Here is a 17,171-nt window from a genome sequence, read left to right on the forward strand (position 1 = left end):
GACACACAAACACCCCATTTTATGTTGCTACACGCTACGCATTTATGAGCATGCTAAAGACGCTAACGAGGCTAAAGCTGGTTCAAGATGGCAGCTAATACAATGAACTATAAATAAACATAGCTTTACTGACATGCAGAGAAAAACAGATTTGCAATGTTAGAGTGGATGTGGTCATTTCTATAAGAATCAATTGAGGATAACTAAGCAATGCAACTGGAACAACGTGAGCACCACAACCCTCCTCCACAGACCTGGTTTAGGAGATGATATCTTGCTGCCTCTATTACAATATGCTGTTTACTTGTTTCTAGATATAGGAACTTTCCCCTCTATCTCAGCTCGTATTCCCAGAACTGATATCAGAACTGCACTCCTGGTAAACCTACAGCATACCACATATGATAAAATATAAGATAGATAGATTATGGAGGTGTTTCATGGGTGTTTCTTCGTGGAAATATGATTCTATTGTTAGGAATGTTCCACACTATGTCATTAAACTAAATAACTCAAAGTTCAAAAAGTTCTGTTCCACCTTGTGATGTCATGAAGATTTCAAGTTAGCAGTCACCTTTTTCCTTTAGTTCAGTAGAGATTGGAAATTCCAGATCTAAAATTATGGAGTCTAAAAACTTTAAATATTAAGGCTGAACAATCTATCGTTCTGGACCGAAAATCGCGATCTCAGGCAACACAATTTTGGGAGCATCAAAGCCACTTTATTGGCAGTGCTCCTAAAGCCCAATTTATGGATTTATGGATCTGCGTCAAGGTCTATGCACCGTGAAGTAATTCACCGCCACAATATGAGGAGGCTAGGATTTAAAACTGGTGTTCGTGTAAAGTTTAACATGAACCATCTTCAACACAATAGAAGCACAGAACAGACTCACCATCATCAGCACATCCTCTGTCACAGAAAGAACACTCATATTCCACTGAGTCATGTCCTTTAGTTCAACAGAAAATGACCACATCAGGGCACAAGTAGCGAGCAGGTTTTTTTCAGCGCTTATAGTTTATGCAAATTAGCCATGTGGTTTTAAGTTTCATTTCTGTAAAATGTAAACAAATGTGCACAAAGCTGCATTAAACACATTATTACTCAATATATATTGAAAGAAAGGAAAGCCAAGTACAGGAAATGTATGTAGAACGGTGGTAGAGAGGACCAATCACAGCCCTTATTGTCTGTGTCACTTCCTCCTGCTGTCTGCATCGTTTTGACATGTAGTTAGAAAATTTCGGAGGTGCACATTGTTCAACGCAAAGAGTCTGCAAAGGGGGTTCATGTTGACGCAGACTCTCTGCATTGTGAGGCAAACGATTTGATGCCGGATCATAAACTGGGCTTCACAGTCCAGCATCAAATGATCGGTGCAGGACTCTGGTATGATGTAAGTTTCTTAAAAATGTTCAGTCCTACTAAATATGCAGGGTTTATGTGTGAATGAAACAAAACACAACTCCAGGTATGCTTGGGATGAGGAACAACATTATAAGAAAGATCAGAAAATAGTGCAATATTCTGATCCCTTTCATACTGTGGAACATTCCAGGCCATAACATCTCCATAGAGACAAGAAGGTGGCTCCACCAGAAATATTACGTATTGCACCTTTAACTTAGTAATTCATGTACTATTTTGCACATTATTTTTTCACTTCTCACACTTCATTGTAATGCAAAGACAAGTTCTCTACACTCCTAAAGCAGATGCAATGGTGTCACTTTTACTGAAGCTGCTGTTTGGCACATGCAGCTGACTGGTTCAGTTCTAAAGTTGCTAATTGTGGTGTGACAGGCTCAAACTGTGAACTGATGACAAACACGTGGGCCTCAACTGCCAGCCCCGATCAACATTACGCTGGAGAGATACGGCTGCCAGTGTAAATTGAATACATGACATAATGAACATGATCTGAAACCCAACTGATTTAGAAGGAGGTAAGTAGATTATATTGATTTTTGTGTATGAACTGGAGCGAATCAAAGGAGGAGCCAGAGACCTGTTTCTGGATCTGTGCCATAGTCTTAGTCCACACTAAAAGATATCACCAAGTCTAGGAATCAGCTGTTGACAGATCATGTTTCTTGCTGACTTTTTTTTCTTTTATGATTCCGTAAACTGATTTTTATCTCATATATCTCAACTCTTATCAAAATACACAACTTAATGAAAGAAGACATGGCTTCTGGTATTATCACTTAAGGGGATTATTAATGTTTTGTTCATTGTAAACCACGACAGGCCTATTGATTTAAACCAGCTTAATAATAGAAACAGTGCCATAGACTTCTGTTCAGTTCAGCAAAACTGATCCCTTGCTGCTGGTCCTGCCTCTTCAGTGGCATTTCATTTTAGCAAGAAGTCAATTTTCAATTACAAGGTTTTTCATTTTCAAAATGGCTGCATAACATATTAACACACTACAGAAAGATTACTGTATCTGTAGTTGTGATGGGACTTTCAGTGCTTTTAGGGGATCCAAATCTTTTGCATCCTTGCATGTCAAAGAGACGTTCAAAATACTGTCTCTTTTTATCTTTATTTATATGAGAGAAGCCAATGTGAGAACTCAATTTAACAACAAACTAATCAAGAACTGGTCAAGGCTTAGAAAGGCTGAGAGTGGGGGTGTGTTTACACATTGAAATGTTGCACTACAATAATAATAACTGAAAACCTAAGTGCTGTTATAATGCCAAATATGTTTGTTGTTTTTTGCACAAATTTCTCATTTGTGTTGCTTACTCTCCTTCTGGTCTCTCTTCAAAAATGACCAACCGTTAAAAATGTAAGGTTAAAAGTGCACTATGTAAATTTTGGTTGGGGGTCCATTACCTGTTTGTTTCTGTGGATATGTCATTGCTTTGCCCGGAATGTTCCACAGCTCCACCTTACATTTATTCAATTACAGGTGGTTTTATAGCTCAAAAAATGCGTAGAAAAAGAGGCATTCTGACTGTGAGTGGGTTGCCTCCATAGATCTGACCTGTAACTTGGTCTGGCTTGGTCTGAGTGAAAATAGAAAACATTCCAGACAAAGCAATAGCATCTACATGGAGACAAGCATTTGACGGACCCTCCACAGAAAAGTTACACAGAGTACCTTTATGGAACCGTTGAGTGCAGATTACATATATACATAGCTTTAACCATTCCAATGCCTTTACGTAATCATTTGTACGATTATTAATTCCTATATACCCCTGCCTGTCTCATTGTTGTCTGAGAGCACCACTTCAGTGTAGTAGATCTGATGAGGCCTTAACTTCATATGCAACAATCCTCTTTTACCGCCACTTGACTGCAGCTGTCCCGAACAAGTGTCTTTCCAACAGCCATTAATGTTCCTCACCAGCGTTAATGTTTTGCTGCTATAGTACGGAGTAAATGTAGCACAGTTAGCATTAGCAAATGGCCTCCTGACGCTTCACTAAAAATAAGCTCAGGAGCGAGGAGGAGCACACGGCTGAGTTAGCAATTAGCCCCCCGGCCGCCGCACTCGGAGCACGGCATTATGGGTAACCTCTGCGACCCATGTTTGAGGAAGTGAAGCAGAAGTGGGCGCAGCGGGACTGGGTTTGATTTATGGATATGTGATGTATGACAGTTCAACACACTTCATAGAGAAGCAGACGGACACTGAAGTAAAAAAACAACAAGCAGTCAAGGACCAGTTGATATGACGGTAGCCTTGGTTTTGGTTAACGTGAAAACGACTGATTAGACCAGTAATTTCAGAAAGAATATTTAAGATTTTTACTAAAAATCTTGCCTATTTTTTTTTTCTTTTCTTTTTTCTTTTGTTGAAGTTTATAATTTTACTTCCTGGTTGGACAATGGCAACAGATATGACATACGTAAATTCAATTCCAGTTCTTGGTCGTGATTACACAAAATGAAAAGAATGAAAAAGGATGGCAACTTTTTTGTTAAATCAATGTTTAATCTGTCAGAAAAATTGCTTCCTTTTTGTAAATTGTCTCCGTGGATGGAATTGAAACTTAGAGATATTCTGTTTTTGGAACAGATTTGTTGACTCATTTATAGTTAATATCTCTGCAACAACCGAGCCTATCCACATGAGACAAAAAGTTCAGTGCCTTCTCTGTCAGCACGAATGAACGAAAGGTGAAATTATTTATCATTTATGAGTAAAAAGCAGAGTCAGATCAAAAGTGGAATAGTATAGTTTGCTTAATTACTCACAAAAAATACTTCAAATTGCATGTACGTTTGTTTATGCCATAGTGTAGTAGCCAGTCTCTAACTACTCACTTAATTACAGTGAAGCTGATATGAATGCAGCGTGTGTTGGTGCATAACTGAATGAAATGCAGATCACACATGGTTCACGTGCCCGGACCACAGCACAGATGTCTGCTGCTGAAGTTACTACGACAGCCCATAATAACCCTGTCTGCTCTCAAACTGATCAAAGCTCATTTTAAACACGCCATTGACACATTCTCACCTCCATCTGTGCTCAAGCAATTATAAAACCCTTATATGGACCAAAATAATTACATGTGAGGAAAAGTTTGAAATTGTAAAAAATATGAATTCTATGACAAATTATGTTCCGTTTTATAGGCAGCTGTCAGCTATTTGCTTCAAGGAGACATATTTTGAAAACAGTGATTTTTATGAGTCTTCAATCATGTTATAACTGTCTTCTCTTATCCTTAAGTTATCCTCAAAGTTCTGTTTGAACTGACTTGGCAAGTTTGAGTAATACTGTAATGAAAAATGTAAATAAATCCTGTTTTCACCCACCCCCTATCCCTGCCCACTGCTCTGTACTTGATGATAACTTTTCAAAAGATTCAGACCGAGTCATACATACTGGGCGCAAAAATATCTTGTAGTCAGTAAACACAAGTGCTGCTTGCTATGGAACAATGCCACTATGAAGGAGCAGGGCCTATCCATTCTGCAGTTTGAAAAGGAAATCAATGAACTTGCTTCTTTTATTAAGCTGTTTTATATCAATGTTACAGTGAACAAAATGTAAAATAACACTCTATATATGTTACAGATTATCATATTGTAACACCAAATAGAAGAGTCCTTGTGTCTGCTTTTTAAAAATTTCAGTAATATTCAGCTAAAACAAGTCCACATACTGCGTTAGAAAACCGGGGTGCCTTACTGATACTTTGCAGGAACATCATGCTGTGGGGGGAATGTTTAGGATTTACCATGGTGACACAATGCACACATTAGCAAACACAGACAAAGAGTCTGAATATGGTCTGAAAACTCAAGAAAAATTCAAAATGGATTTAAACACACATCTTCTGGAGTCTGTGATCAATACAAGCATTCATGGCCCTGTTTAGGAGTTTGATTTTCAACAAAAAGGTGAGAGTGACTAACTAAAAAACTGGTGGCTTATGACTGATAATTTTATGTGTGACAGAAGTGCACAAATCAGCTCACCTGATGTAGTTTCCAGCTAATTCTGTTTATGTAGTCAGATTGGGTTAAAATAATTCTTAGAATAAAGTCCAATAACGCCTCAGACAGAGCAGAGCCTACAGTTTTGATGACATCAGCTGCAAAGTATCAGCAAGAGCTGACGTCACCATAAACATCATCACAACAAAGAGCTGAGCAGTTGTCAGCACTTCTGCTGGATAGCTGCACATCCAAAGAAAAGATCTAAAAAAATCAATCTTACATAATAGGACCGCTTAAAGAAAAATCATAATATGTCTTCTTTAAATATCCAACCTGCAGCTCAGCACTTGAATTCACCTGGTTCTCTGCATTCACGTCTTTTCTTGAGGCTGTTTTGCAATGTGGTGCATTCACGGTTTCAACTTCATTATTGCAGCAAAGATGAACAGGTTTACCTTGGAAATGAAAAGTCAAATTGAGTTTTCAGGGTTGGATCGGAATGTAGAGCCATGTTTTACTGTTGAAATTAATGGCATTTTATCAGAGTCTGGTGAATGAGAGGTCGGCCTTGGCAGAGCAAATCAGTGGTGAGACACAGCAAGAGGAGAAGTCGGCTTCATCGCAGCTTTTCAGATAAGTTCATGTAAAATTTTAGCACAGCATAACTTTGACCCAAGGTTAATACAAGTGAAAGAAGCATACATACTTTGAATGTGCTGCTTCAAAAGGCATTGGGGTGAGAATTTGCGGGGCATGATTAGTGGAATTTAGTTCAATAGCAAATCCACCCACACTTTTTAAATGTAACCAAACCCAACCAAATGAATGTGACTTTTGAACTCTGTACCCCATTAAACAGTGAAGAAGGAAATATTTGAATAATATGCTGTTCACGTGAAGTATATACCTAGCCTGATTCATCAACCGGTTTCACTTCGTGGAAACTGTCTGACCTCGCAGCATTAGAATTCGTTCGCTCAACGGTATGCGGGTACTTTTTTTATTTAACCTATCGCAGCTATTTGGTCGTGACATATGTAATGCACTGCTAATGGGGCTAACTGGTATATTAAGTTTTTCTCAAATCCCATAGGAAGAAGGGCAATAATGTCTTTCCCCTTGATACAATTCACCAAACATTCTCTTTATTCCAGCTTTAAATCCTCGATCTCGACCAAGTCGTTGGAGAGAAATGAAATTGAGTGGAGGCACTAGGTGACGCCAACCTGGCTAGTATATACCAGCAATAGATCAACACTTCATCTACACTGTAAACCTGGTTAAGTAAACAGTGCTTGTCTCCATGGAAATATTATTGCTTTCCCTGGAATAATCCACACACTGGCATTAAAGGACCCATATTATGCTAATATACACACACACACACACACACACACACATATATATATAGATATAGATATAGATATGTGTTATAATGTTGTTTCCTCATCAACAAGAGTGAATGTGATGAGTTGTGTTTTGTTTCATTCACAAATGTGTCACACACAAAATACTGCATATTTAGGTAGAGCGTTTGCCCACTGATCTGTTCTATTGGTTCAAAACCTGCTCTCGACGTAAAAACATAATTGGTAGAGTGGTCAGATCACCTGACCCACAGGTTAGTCGGTGTGATTCCAGCTGTCACAGATGTTGTCGTTGTGTCCTTGGGCAAGGTACTTAACCCACCTTTCCCTCAGTATCTGCATACACTGGTGTATGAGTGTGTGAATGGGTGAGTGGTTCCTTGAAGTTTTAAGTGCCTTGAAGGTGGAAAAGTGCTATATAAAAATATGACCATTAAACCATAAAATTAGTTGTAAATGTTTTTGATCGTACATAATTTCATTAAAGATATGATATTAGTTGAAGCTACACTGTTATGCTATTTCAATCTAATTGCAGTGCTATTAAAATAAGTGCTATATCAATTACACAGCACACTAAAGTTTGGACTACCTCACTTTAAAAGAGCACTATGTAAGTTATCTGATGGGAGAGTTGTCACCATGGAGTTATTACCTCCGCCAAGGAGGTTATGTTTTTGCCGGCGTTTGTCTGTTTGTTTGTTTGTTTGTCTGTTAGCAACATAACTCAAAAAGTTATGAACCGATTTTGATGAAATTTTCAGGATTTGTTGGGAATGTGAAAAGGAAGAAGTGGTTTAATTTTGGGGGTGATCCGGAAGAAATCCTGGATTCTGGATCACTTTGAAATTTTAGTTAACATTGTGGTAAATGGGGCCAAAAAGTTTGTTTCTCAATATCTCGGTTAATTATTGACCAAACCCCATGAAATTTGACTCAGGGATGGACAATGGGATCCTCTTTCATATTCCAAAGGCTGATCTGGATCTGATCCAGAAGACTGATTTTATCGCAATTTATATAAAAAATGGGGGTAGTCCTTGGTGGAGGTCTGCGCTCTCTGAGTGCTTTTCTAGTTGTTATTGGTTTACCTTAATGTTCCACAGTATGGCATTACACCTCTCTGCTGTGTATTTGTATGTGTTGTCATAAGGACATTTTGGAACATTCTGGGCAAAATACAAACAAGGAGGTCTTGTAACTTCGACCAGAAAAGGTACATAGTTTAAAGTGGAGCTAAGCACAAACTTTTTTTTGCTACTAACTCTTGTTGCCCAGGCCCGTATGTGCTCTTGGGGGAATGTGCCCACTTATAACCAAGTGTTTCTGATGACAAACACCTGGCTGCAGAGGTGGAATTTGAGACCCCACCCCTCCTCTTTCCTCACTCTTTTCTTTAGTCCTCCAGGTACCGCCAAAGTTAGCAGCTCTATTTGAAATGTCAAAAACAATATTAATTTTTCTTAAGCATTTTTTCTCACCATTAAAGTTAACAGAGCGGATATGGGCGAGCAGTTCCTTCCCATCGATGTTGGCCATGCGCGGGCACAGGCCTGGGGCTCCGGAGCACAGCTGTCGGTGCATACTGTGGAGGGCATGGGCCATGGCGTACACCGCGTCCATCACAAACTGCACCTTACCCTCCTGCTCGTAAATCGAGTCCCGGCCAACCTTCTCCAGACCTGCACAGAAGAGAGGAAAGGTAAATAGTATGTAAACAGACAATCTTATAGGCACTGTACCTGAATTTTACAGTCTTAAAAACTTTATACAGTTTCCAGTGGTCCAAAATTAATCCTCACTTACTTTATCTGAGCATTATTGTATTATTCACCACAATGAGTTTATTAGTATTTTCACAACTCTCAGAGACCATAGCAGAGTTTTGTAGTGACACTAAAGCTAACAGCAACTAGCATGCTAATGTGCACTTCCTCAATATCACACAGTAAAACACTTTCTAATTACATACAGACAGCACACAGTGGGCTTACTTTGACCTCAAAAGCTGCTTATACAATATTCTGTATCTGTACTGAGGCATGACAAATATTGCTCAAATACATAGAGAAAATGAATGCAAGATAAGATGCAATGGAATGTCTATTTCTTTCCACAAATAATTTTAATGTTTGAGTTGTAAGTTTGGTTGGATTGATTAATGCGTGTTTTAGTAATACCATATTGTCTTGGCTCAAGAAAATGTAAAATGTTAAAAAAAAAAATGTATTCACCCAGCCCCTATCCCTGCTCACAGCCCTGTACTAACTTAAAATAGTTGAAACTTAAGTCTCCAGGTCATAGTTTATTATCAAAACCACACCATATGGCTCTTTAAAGGCCCTATATTCTGCAAAATTGACTCTTATGACATGTTATAATGCTGTGACCTCATCAAAAACATACCTGAAGTTGTGTTTTGTTTCATTCACACATGCACAGTGTATTCTAAGACATCCTTCTGAATAGATCAGGTGGGGTTTTATAAAGTTGTTTGAGCTAATCCAGTATAATCTCTTGTTTATTGCCTAATAGCACCATTACTCTCAGTCAGTGTTTGTATCTGACTTAATTGTCTCTGAGGACTCTGAGGATCTTAATGTACAGATTTATTGGACTTAACTCAATAAGAGCACATGCTTGTTGCACATTTTGTATCTGTTTTACACAATATTCTATGTCTACTGGATTGTCATTTTATATTTATTTTTATGATATGGATCACCTAAGCAAGAGATCTTCTAAATCTGGGATTTGGGATTTGTCTATTAATTTTCCACAATTAGGGGATCATGCCCTGATTATGTAACTGTCATTACATTGAATACAATGTATGTCATTGTGATTTTTCCTACTATTATTGCAGATGTTAATAGATTTTTCAGACTGAATTGGGAGAAAGCAGAAATATGAACTGTCAAAATCATATGCATTTGAGAACCTGCTGATAGGAGTCTAGAACGCAGATCTTGAAAAACGTGTTTTAACTTAAAAGTAAAGCAAGTTGTAGCAGTAATTGCAATAATTGTAGTTCATTCATTTTCCAAGGTGCTCACACTAACATATTGTATTTCTAAGTTCATTCAATGATTCATTATGACATTACAATGATACTGAGTGAATGAGAACAAAGTAAAAGGTTTAGTGAAACTGCACTAACAAGTTCTGTAAAAAAAAAAAAAAAAAAAGAAAAAAAAAGGATTGAATCATCGGTTGATTCACTTAAAAGCTTTAACTCATTACATGGTGAAGTTGACTGAACTGAAAAAAAGTTTCAAAGCTTTACTTAAAAAAAACAAAAACAAAAAAAAACATTTTTGTCAATTGGTTAATTCTATGCTTTTATAATAAGAGAGGATATTAGGTAGTTTGCAGAGCAAATTATGCAATTTATACAATGTCAGTCCCTACAAACTTCTAATTACAACCATTCAAGTTGTCATTTTGTTTCATGCAATGCCCTGTCATTTTTCAAAACACTACACTAGACATACATTTTGCTATCTCTATAGCCACAGTTGCCCTGGGGCAGACTGAACGAAAGCATGCTCTCCCTCTATCCACTAACCACAGTCACACATTCATATTCATACAGAGACAAGGCAGGTGTCTTGTTCAAGGACACAGCAGCATTTGTAAGAGCTGGAATAGAACTGCAGAACTGAACCCACCCTAAAAATTCCCCAACAACATGATGTGAAAACGTCCACTCTCCTGCACAACTTTCATTGCATAATTAGTGGCCCAGTGATGTGATGGCACACTCTACACACCAGGCCCTAAATCCAAGGAGGAGCTCAGAACTGAACAGGGCTGCTGTGAATGAATAGCTGCTTAGAAATGAAATCCAATTTAATTTTAATAGCGGCGGGCAGTGGAGAGGGGAGGGGTAGTGTCCGGGGGGAGGTGTAGAGACTGATTACACGAGTATAGTGATAATGAATGAGTGCGCAGAGCAGGGGATGCCACAGTGAAATGTAAGGCTCAGACCAGCGCTGAAATATTTACACAAAACACGTCGGTGCCCACAGAAATCCATTCTCAATATATTCAGATTTATACAGAGTGAGGTGCCGACAGAAGAATCACCTGCACATCATAACGCGTCTAATTATAATCTCAAGAATTTGTATGATTTTTATTTTTATTTTTTTTGCATATATATTTTAATTATGCTAGTAGTTGTAGTTCTAGTGGTAGTAGTAGTGGTACTAGTAGTAGTAGTAGTAGAAGTTGTTGTTGTGGTAGTTAAAGTAATAGTTTTAGTAGTAGTTAGAATTTAGTAGTTGCAGAAGTTGTAGTCATAGTTGTAATTGTAAAAGTAGTTGTTTTTGTTGCATTAGCAGTTATTGTTGTGGTAGTTGTCATAGTAAAACTCCTGAGTCTGAATAATAGAACTAGTTCAGGGCAGTTGCTGTCAGGGAGGAGAAGTTGTAGTTGTGGTTATAGCTGTAACTGTAGTAATAGTCACAGTCATAGTAGTAGTCATATACTAGTAATAGTAATAGTAGCTTTTATTGTTTTTGTTGTTTCAGTTGTGGTAGTAGTAGCAGCAGTAGTTGTAGTTGGTGTTGCAGAGTTTGTAATAGTTATAGTAGTTTTAGTTGCTACAGAGGTTGTAGTACGTGTGGTAGTAGTTTTAGTTGTAGTACTTTTAGTTGAGTGCAGAGGTTGTAATAGTTGTAGTAGCAGTTTTAGTTGTTACAGAGGCTGTAGTAGTTGTAGTAGTAGTTTTTAGTTGTTGCAGTAGTTTTAGTTGTTGCAGAGGCTGTAGTAGTTGTAGTAGTAGTTTTAGTTGTTGCAGGTTATAATAGTTGTAGCAGTAGTTTTAGTTGTTGCAGTAGTTTTAGTTGTTGCAGAGGTTATAATAGTTGTAGCTAGTTGTAGTAGTTTTAGTTGTTGCAGTAGTTTTAGTTGTTACAGAGGCTGTAGTAGTTGTAGTAGTAGTTTTAGTTGTTGCAGTAGTTTAGTTGTTGCAGAGGTGTAGTTAGTTAGTAGTAGTTTTAGTTGTTGCAGGTTATAATAGTTGTAGCAGTAGTTTTAGTTGTTGCAGTAGTTTTAGTTGTTGCAGAGGTTATAATAGTTGTAGTAGTAGTTTTAGTTGTTGTAGTAGTTTTAGTTGCCTCAGAGTAGTTGTAGTAGTTTTAGTTGTTGTGAAAGTTTTAGTTGTTGCAGAGATTGTTGTAGTAGTTCTAGTGGTGGTTTTGTGGTAGTCGTTGCAGTTGTAGAAGTTGTAGTTGTAGTTTTACTTATAGTAGCAGTTGCAGTAGTAGTAGCAGCTATAGGCCTATACAAAATGATTCCTCTCATTCAGATATTATCATAGTGAAATGTAAGGCTTAAACCAGTGCTCAAATATTTACACAAAACACATCTGCCCCCAGAAATCCATCCTCAATATATTCAGATTTATACAGAGTGATGTGCAGACAGAGAAATCACCTGCACATCACAACTCGACTAGTCAAGTGTGAAGTTATAATCTGAAGCACAATTTCTACAGCGCAGCACTGTACTGCAATATGTGAATTTGTTAGATAGCAACTCACAGATCACATTCACAATGATTTCTTGTCTTGAATAAGTCTAGATAATAAAAATACACGATGTAAAAAATAGATATAAGTAGAATATGTAAAGGCAGATGCTGTTAAGGACATCTATAGGCACTGCTCACCTGGAGATTTACTAGAGGAGAAGGAATAGTTGCAATAGAAATACTGCTGCTGGTAGTAGCAGTAGTAGTTGTACTTCTAATCTATGTTGTAATGTTATTTCTTCAACAAAAACATACCTGGAGTTATGTTTTGTTTCATTCACACATTTTTAACACACAAAACCTCTATATTTAGGCTGAGTTCTTCTCTCAAACCAAAAACAATCTGTTCCACCTTGTGATGTCATGTGGTAACACAGGAAGTACTCCACTGTGTTTTTAAACTCCATACACCTTCACTAGAATAATATGGATAACTCCAACGCTGGAATTGCCCATCACTACCGAACTAAAGGTAAAATGTAGCTTTTAACCTGAAAAATCCCACTGCATGACTTCACAAGGTGGAACAGAGCACTAATATGCAGGAATACTCAAATTGTATTGAAATAAAACACAACTCTGGGTATGTTTTTGATGAGGTAACAACATTATAATATGGTTTAAACCCATCCTTCAATGCTGTTGGGGCAACCAGGAGCAGTGGGACACATAGACCCATCTCCAGATTTTGAGCTGGCTTTGGTTAAGACTACTTTAGCTGGAGGATTTTACTTACTGTGCATGTTTTGGGTTGGGTAGCTCTTCTAGTTGTAGTAGTAGTAGCTTAGGGAATGTGCAATCAAAACTGCACATAGGCTTAGGGAGTGTGCAATTATTAATAGAATACAAGAATGCAGAGGGCTTGCCTGTAAAGAATGATTTAAAGGTACTGTTGGTGCATCACTCATGGTTATACTTGGTCTCATATTTATCTTGTTCTATGGTGGTGTTTATGTGGTGTTTTGTGTTGTTCTGTTTTTTGATAAAGAATGTTATCCCCTGTCCTAAGACAAAAAAGTATTATCTTCCCTTGGCTGTATAATAGTAGTAATAGTAGTAATAGTAGTAGTAGTAGTAGTAGTTGTTGTTGTTGCACTGTAGTAGTTGCAGTTGTTTTTGAAGTAGCAGTTAGGCCTATTTTTTTCATTCATGTATTATGCTTTTTCTGATGTTTATTCAACATTTTGTCAAAATCCATGCCAGCTATCATGAAAAAAGTTGTCTCTCAGTTGATCAGGAAATGATAACTTTTTGAAAGTTAACTGCCAACTTTCAAATCTCCACCCAGCTGCTCCAAACTTTGATCACTGAATCCATGACAACCACCTCGCCACATGTTGCTCCGTGTTTCGTGTTGATTGAGAATAAACAAAGATGAACTTTAGTTTTGACACTGGGACCGTCTCTTCATCATGTGCCCGGTTTTTAATTAAACTCTCCCTGACGAAGAGGGAACACCTAATTCGGCACACCTCCTCAGATTATAAATGGATTCACAGAACGCTAATTACACAGGTTACATTGCACAGGCTCCGAACGTGTGGTGACTAATTTACAGATTGGGTTTAGAGCGTTTGTTTATCAGAAAAGCTTGTGTCATTTTAATTTTTTTTTTTTTTTTTGTATCTTAAACATGCAGACAGCTGAGTCATCCTCTGATTAATTATGTCAGAAATAACAACAGCTTGCAGACATCTATTTAAAATGTGTGGTGTCATCTGGAAAATGTATAGCATAGCAACATACGGAACAAATAGTTTTGAGAACAGACTGCAAAGTTGTTGTGTATGGGTATAGGGCAGAAAATGTGGTAGTTGTCGACTTCAGATTAATATTACTTACTAAGTTTGTGGCACGATCTGAATCTGTAACTAATAATGATAACATCCCACATGGAGTTTGGAAATTTCATTAAAAACTTATAAGGCCTCTGCTCTCAACTTAAAATGATGACATAAATTTGTTGATGCACATTGTTTACAATGTAGGTTAACTATGTAACTTTTCTGTTGAGGCTTCACAACCTGCTTGTATGACATAACAGAGCTTAAGATGTGCACCTCATGACTCAAGTCCTGGCTAAAAATGAAAGTTGTACCCACCTGTAAACACTGTTGGGCAAGTTACTTCAAAACTGCAAAGTGTTATTTATTACTTGTTACTGTCATTTCAAAGTAATTTGTTACATTACAATGTCGCTGCATTTAAAATGTAAGACATTACATGACTATTGCACTTTTAAGTTACTCTCACCAAAATAACTGTCCCTGATCATCAAATAACAAACAGCAACCAAAAATGTCAAACTTTTGCACCGTATATGGACTGAACCAGGACTAAACCACATCCAAACCAGAGCTGAACCAGGACTAAACTAGGACTAAACCAGAGTTCAACCAGAACTGAACCAGGTCTAAACCAGAACTGAACCAGGACTAAACCAGCTCTAAACCAGGACTAAACCAGGGCTAAACCAGGACTAAACCAGGGCTAAACCAGGACTAAACCAGGTCTAAACTAGGACTAAACCAAGTCTAAACCTTGGAAGCACTTGGAATCTAGGAACCGCCCCTGAGAGAACCCCAAGCCTGTGGAGCAGGGTGTCCGCATGGCACGATCGGGCGTCAGTTGCGATTATCCCTGTGGAGTGCCGAGCTCTGTGCCGGTCCTTTCACCTGCGGTTACCTGACGGTCTACACAGGTGCACCTTCGGGCCCATCCCAACATTCGGAACAGTAACAATGGCATTTTACAGCTGCTGATATCACGGTCATTTTAGCGAATTTGTATGAAGAAAAACCAAAGACCCACCACTTCAGTGCAGGTTAAAAAAGCACATTATGATATTTGTACTTTTTTTTTCACTGTAATGCCTTACATTACTGTGTGTGCTTGTGTGTGTGCGTGTGTGCATGTGCGCGTGTGTGTGTGTGTGTATGTGTACTGATGAAAAATGTGTTTAAAGATTGAAGTTTAGGTGTGCCACAAAGCTCTATTTTCAGAATAGTCCTTTTCTCCCTGTACATGCTGTTCCTGGTACAGATCATTTCCAATCACAACATCAGTTTTGGTTGATATTCAGCTTTATTTATCTGTGATTCTGAACAACACAACAGCACTAGGCTCACTCCATCAACTCATCAAATATGGTTTACAGCCTGATGTTTTTCAAATTCAGACTCCTGAAAAAAAGCAAAGGAATTTCTATCACGGATCAACCTTGAAGAGACTATTCTTGCTTTTATAAGTTCCAGGCTTGACTACTGCAATAGTAATACTACTCCAGCAGGTACAGGATGCTGCTGCTCCCCACCTCTCTAATGCTCCCAAACAAACCCACATCACCCCTGTCCCCCTTTTTCTCCACCCTCTGATGGTTCCATTTAGAGTGGATTTTAAGGTCTGGGGGTCTCGCTGACAAACGTCACATGGAATTCATACTAAAAGTGTACATACGAGTAAAACACAAACTTTTTCAAACTTGCTCACTTCTCTTCTCTCTGAGCACAGATTGCCTTCAGAGTTTTTGGACTGGATGTTTCATTTCCATGCTAAGTTGTCTTTTTATAGATCACAAACTTATCATGGAGATTCAAGTACGTAATATTTTTGTATGTACGCACAGTTTACAAATGAGCCCCCCGCTCTATTTTCAAGGCCATCCATGACTTTGACCCCACCTCATTGCACTTCCACAACTTTGTGACGCGTTAATTAAGTACTAAGCCTGAATCATCCTTAAAAGTCCTATATTATGTAAAATGGACTAGTGCTTTATGCCATGTTATAATGCTGTTTTCTCATCAAAAACTATACCTGGTGTTGTTTCATTCACACATGTTTGAGTAATACTTTTTTATTAGTCTGTCTATATTTCCAAAGCTCAAAATACTCTGCTCCCTGTGGTGTCATGGAGTGGTAGTTTTCAAGTTATCAGCTACTTTTTACCTATTGTTTAGTAGAGACTGGCGATTCTGGGGTTACGGTAAAGGTGTATGGACTTTAAAAACACAGTGGAACATGAATTATCATATGGCATCACCAGGTGGAACAGCGTGTTTTCTGTATAAGAGAAGAACTAAGCCTAATATTCAGGACTTGAGTGTGAATGAAACAAAACACAACTCCAGGTATGTTTTTCATAAGAAAAAAACATCATAACATAAATCAGAAAACCCCTTTAATGAACAAGGCCTAGTTATTATAAAGTGAAGCTACTGTGAGCTGTGTCAAAGTGAAAATTGTACTATTCTTTCTAAAGTGATCACACAACCATTGGGTTTTGTCATTTTGTGTCAGAGGAATCCCTGGTTAAGTTAACCCTCATCTTATCTGAACACATCAATATTTCATCCTCTTCCCTTCAAATGCATCTCGCTGTTTTAGCCCACTCTTCCCTCTTTGTCTCTCGCTGTCTCTCTCTGCTCTGCCCCATTTCCCTGTGTTTAGTGTTTGCTCTGGTGTTTGTGCAGTTGGCAGAGTTTGAAGAAGAGGCTGAGATGTTGAGGACACATTTGGCTGGTGCATAAACCAGTGACGAATATGGTGATGATGAAGATGATGCCTCATAACAGATTCAGAACAGTTTTGGTGGTGGTGACTCTTTGCTTCTGTCCAGTTTTGACCAGCGTTTTTAGTACCAGTTCACTGTTGACTTTAATGTGAGGCAAACTGCAAGGCTGACAAGAAAATGCTTTGTTATTGTAACTGCTGTTTAAATATTTAAAAGTGCACTATGTAACTATTCTAGTGGGGCGTTCGCCATCTGCTTGTCTCCATGGAGCTGTATTTCTTAACCTGGAATGTCCTTTATTATAGAATTAAATGTATATTGCATTTGTTCATTTATAGC

General features: G+C 38.1%; 1 protein-coding gene across 1 annotated transcript in view; it reads right to left on the reverse strand.

Annotated features, from left to right (window-relative positions):
• Positions 1-17,171, reverse strand: part of grm8b (glutamate receptor, metabotropic 8b) — a 105,569-nt gene that overhangs the window by 21,197 nt on the left and 67,201 nt on the right. Inside the window, exon 6 of the mRNA XM_020934311.2 lies at positions 8,262-8,462. Within this exon, the coding sequence (XP_020789970.1) occupies positions 8,262-8,462 (201 nt within the window). The remainder of the gene's footprint in view (positions 1-8,261; positions 8,463-17,171) is intronic.

The sequence above is a fragment of the Boleophthalmus pectinirostris genome, unplaced genomic scaffold (genome assembly GCF_026225935.1).
Source record: "Boleophthalmus pectinirostris isolate CB_2022bp ecotype Guang Dong unplaced genomic scaffold, ASM2622593v1 HiC_scaffold_2, whole genome shotgun sequence".
Taxonomy (NCBI): domain Eukaryota; kingdom Metazoa; phylum Chordata; class Actinopteri; order Gobiiformes; family Gobiidae; genus Boleophthalmus; species Boleophthalmus pectinirostris.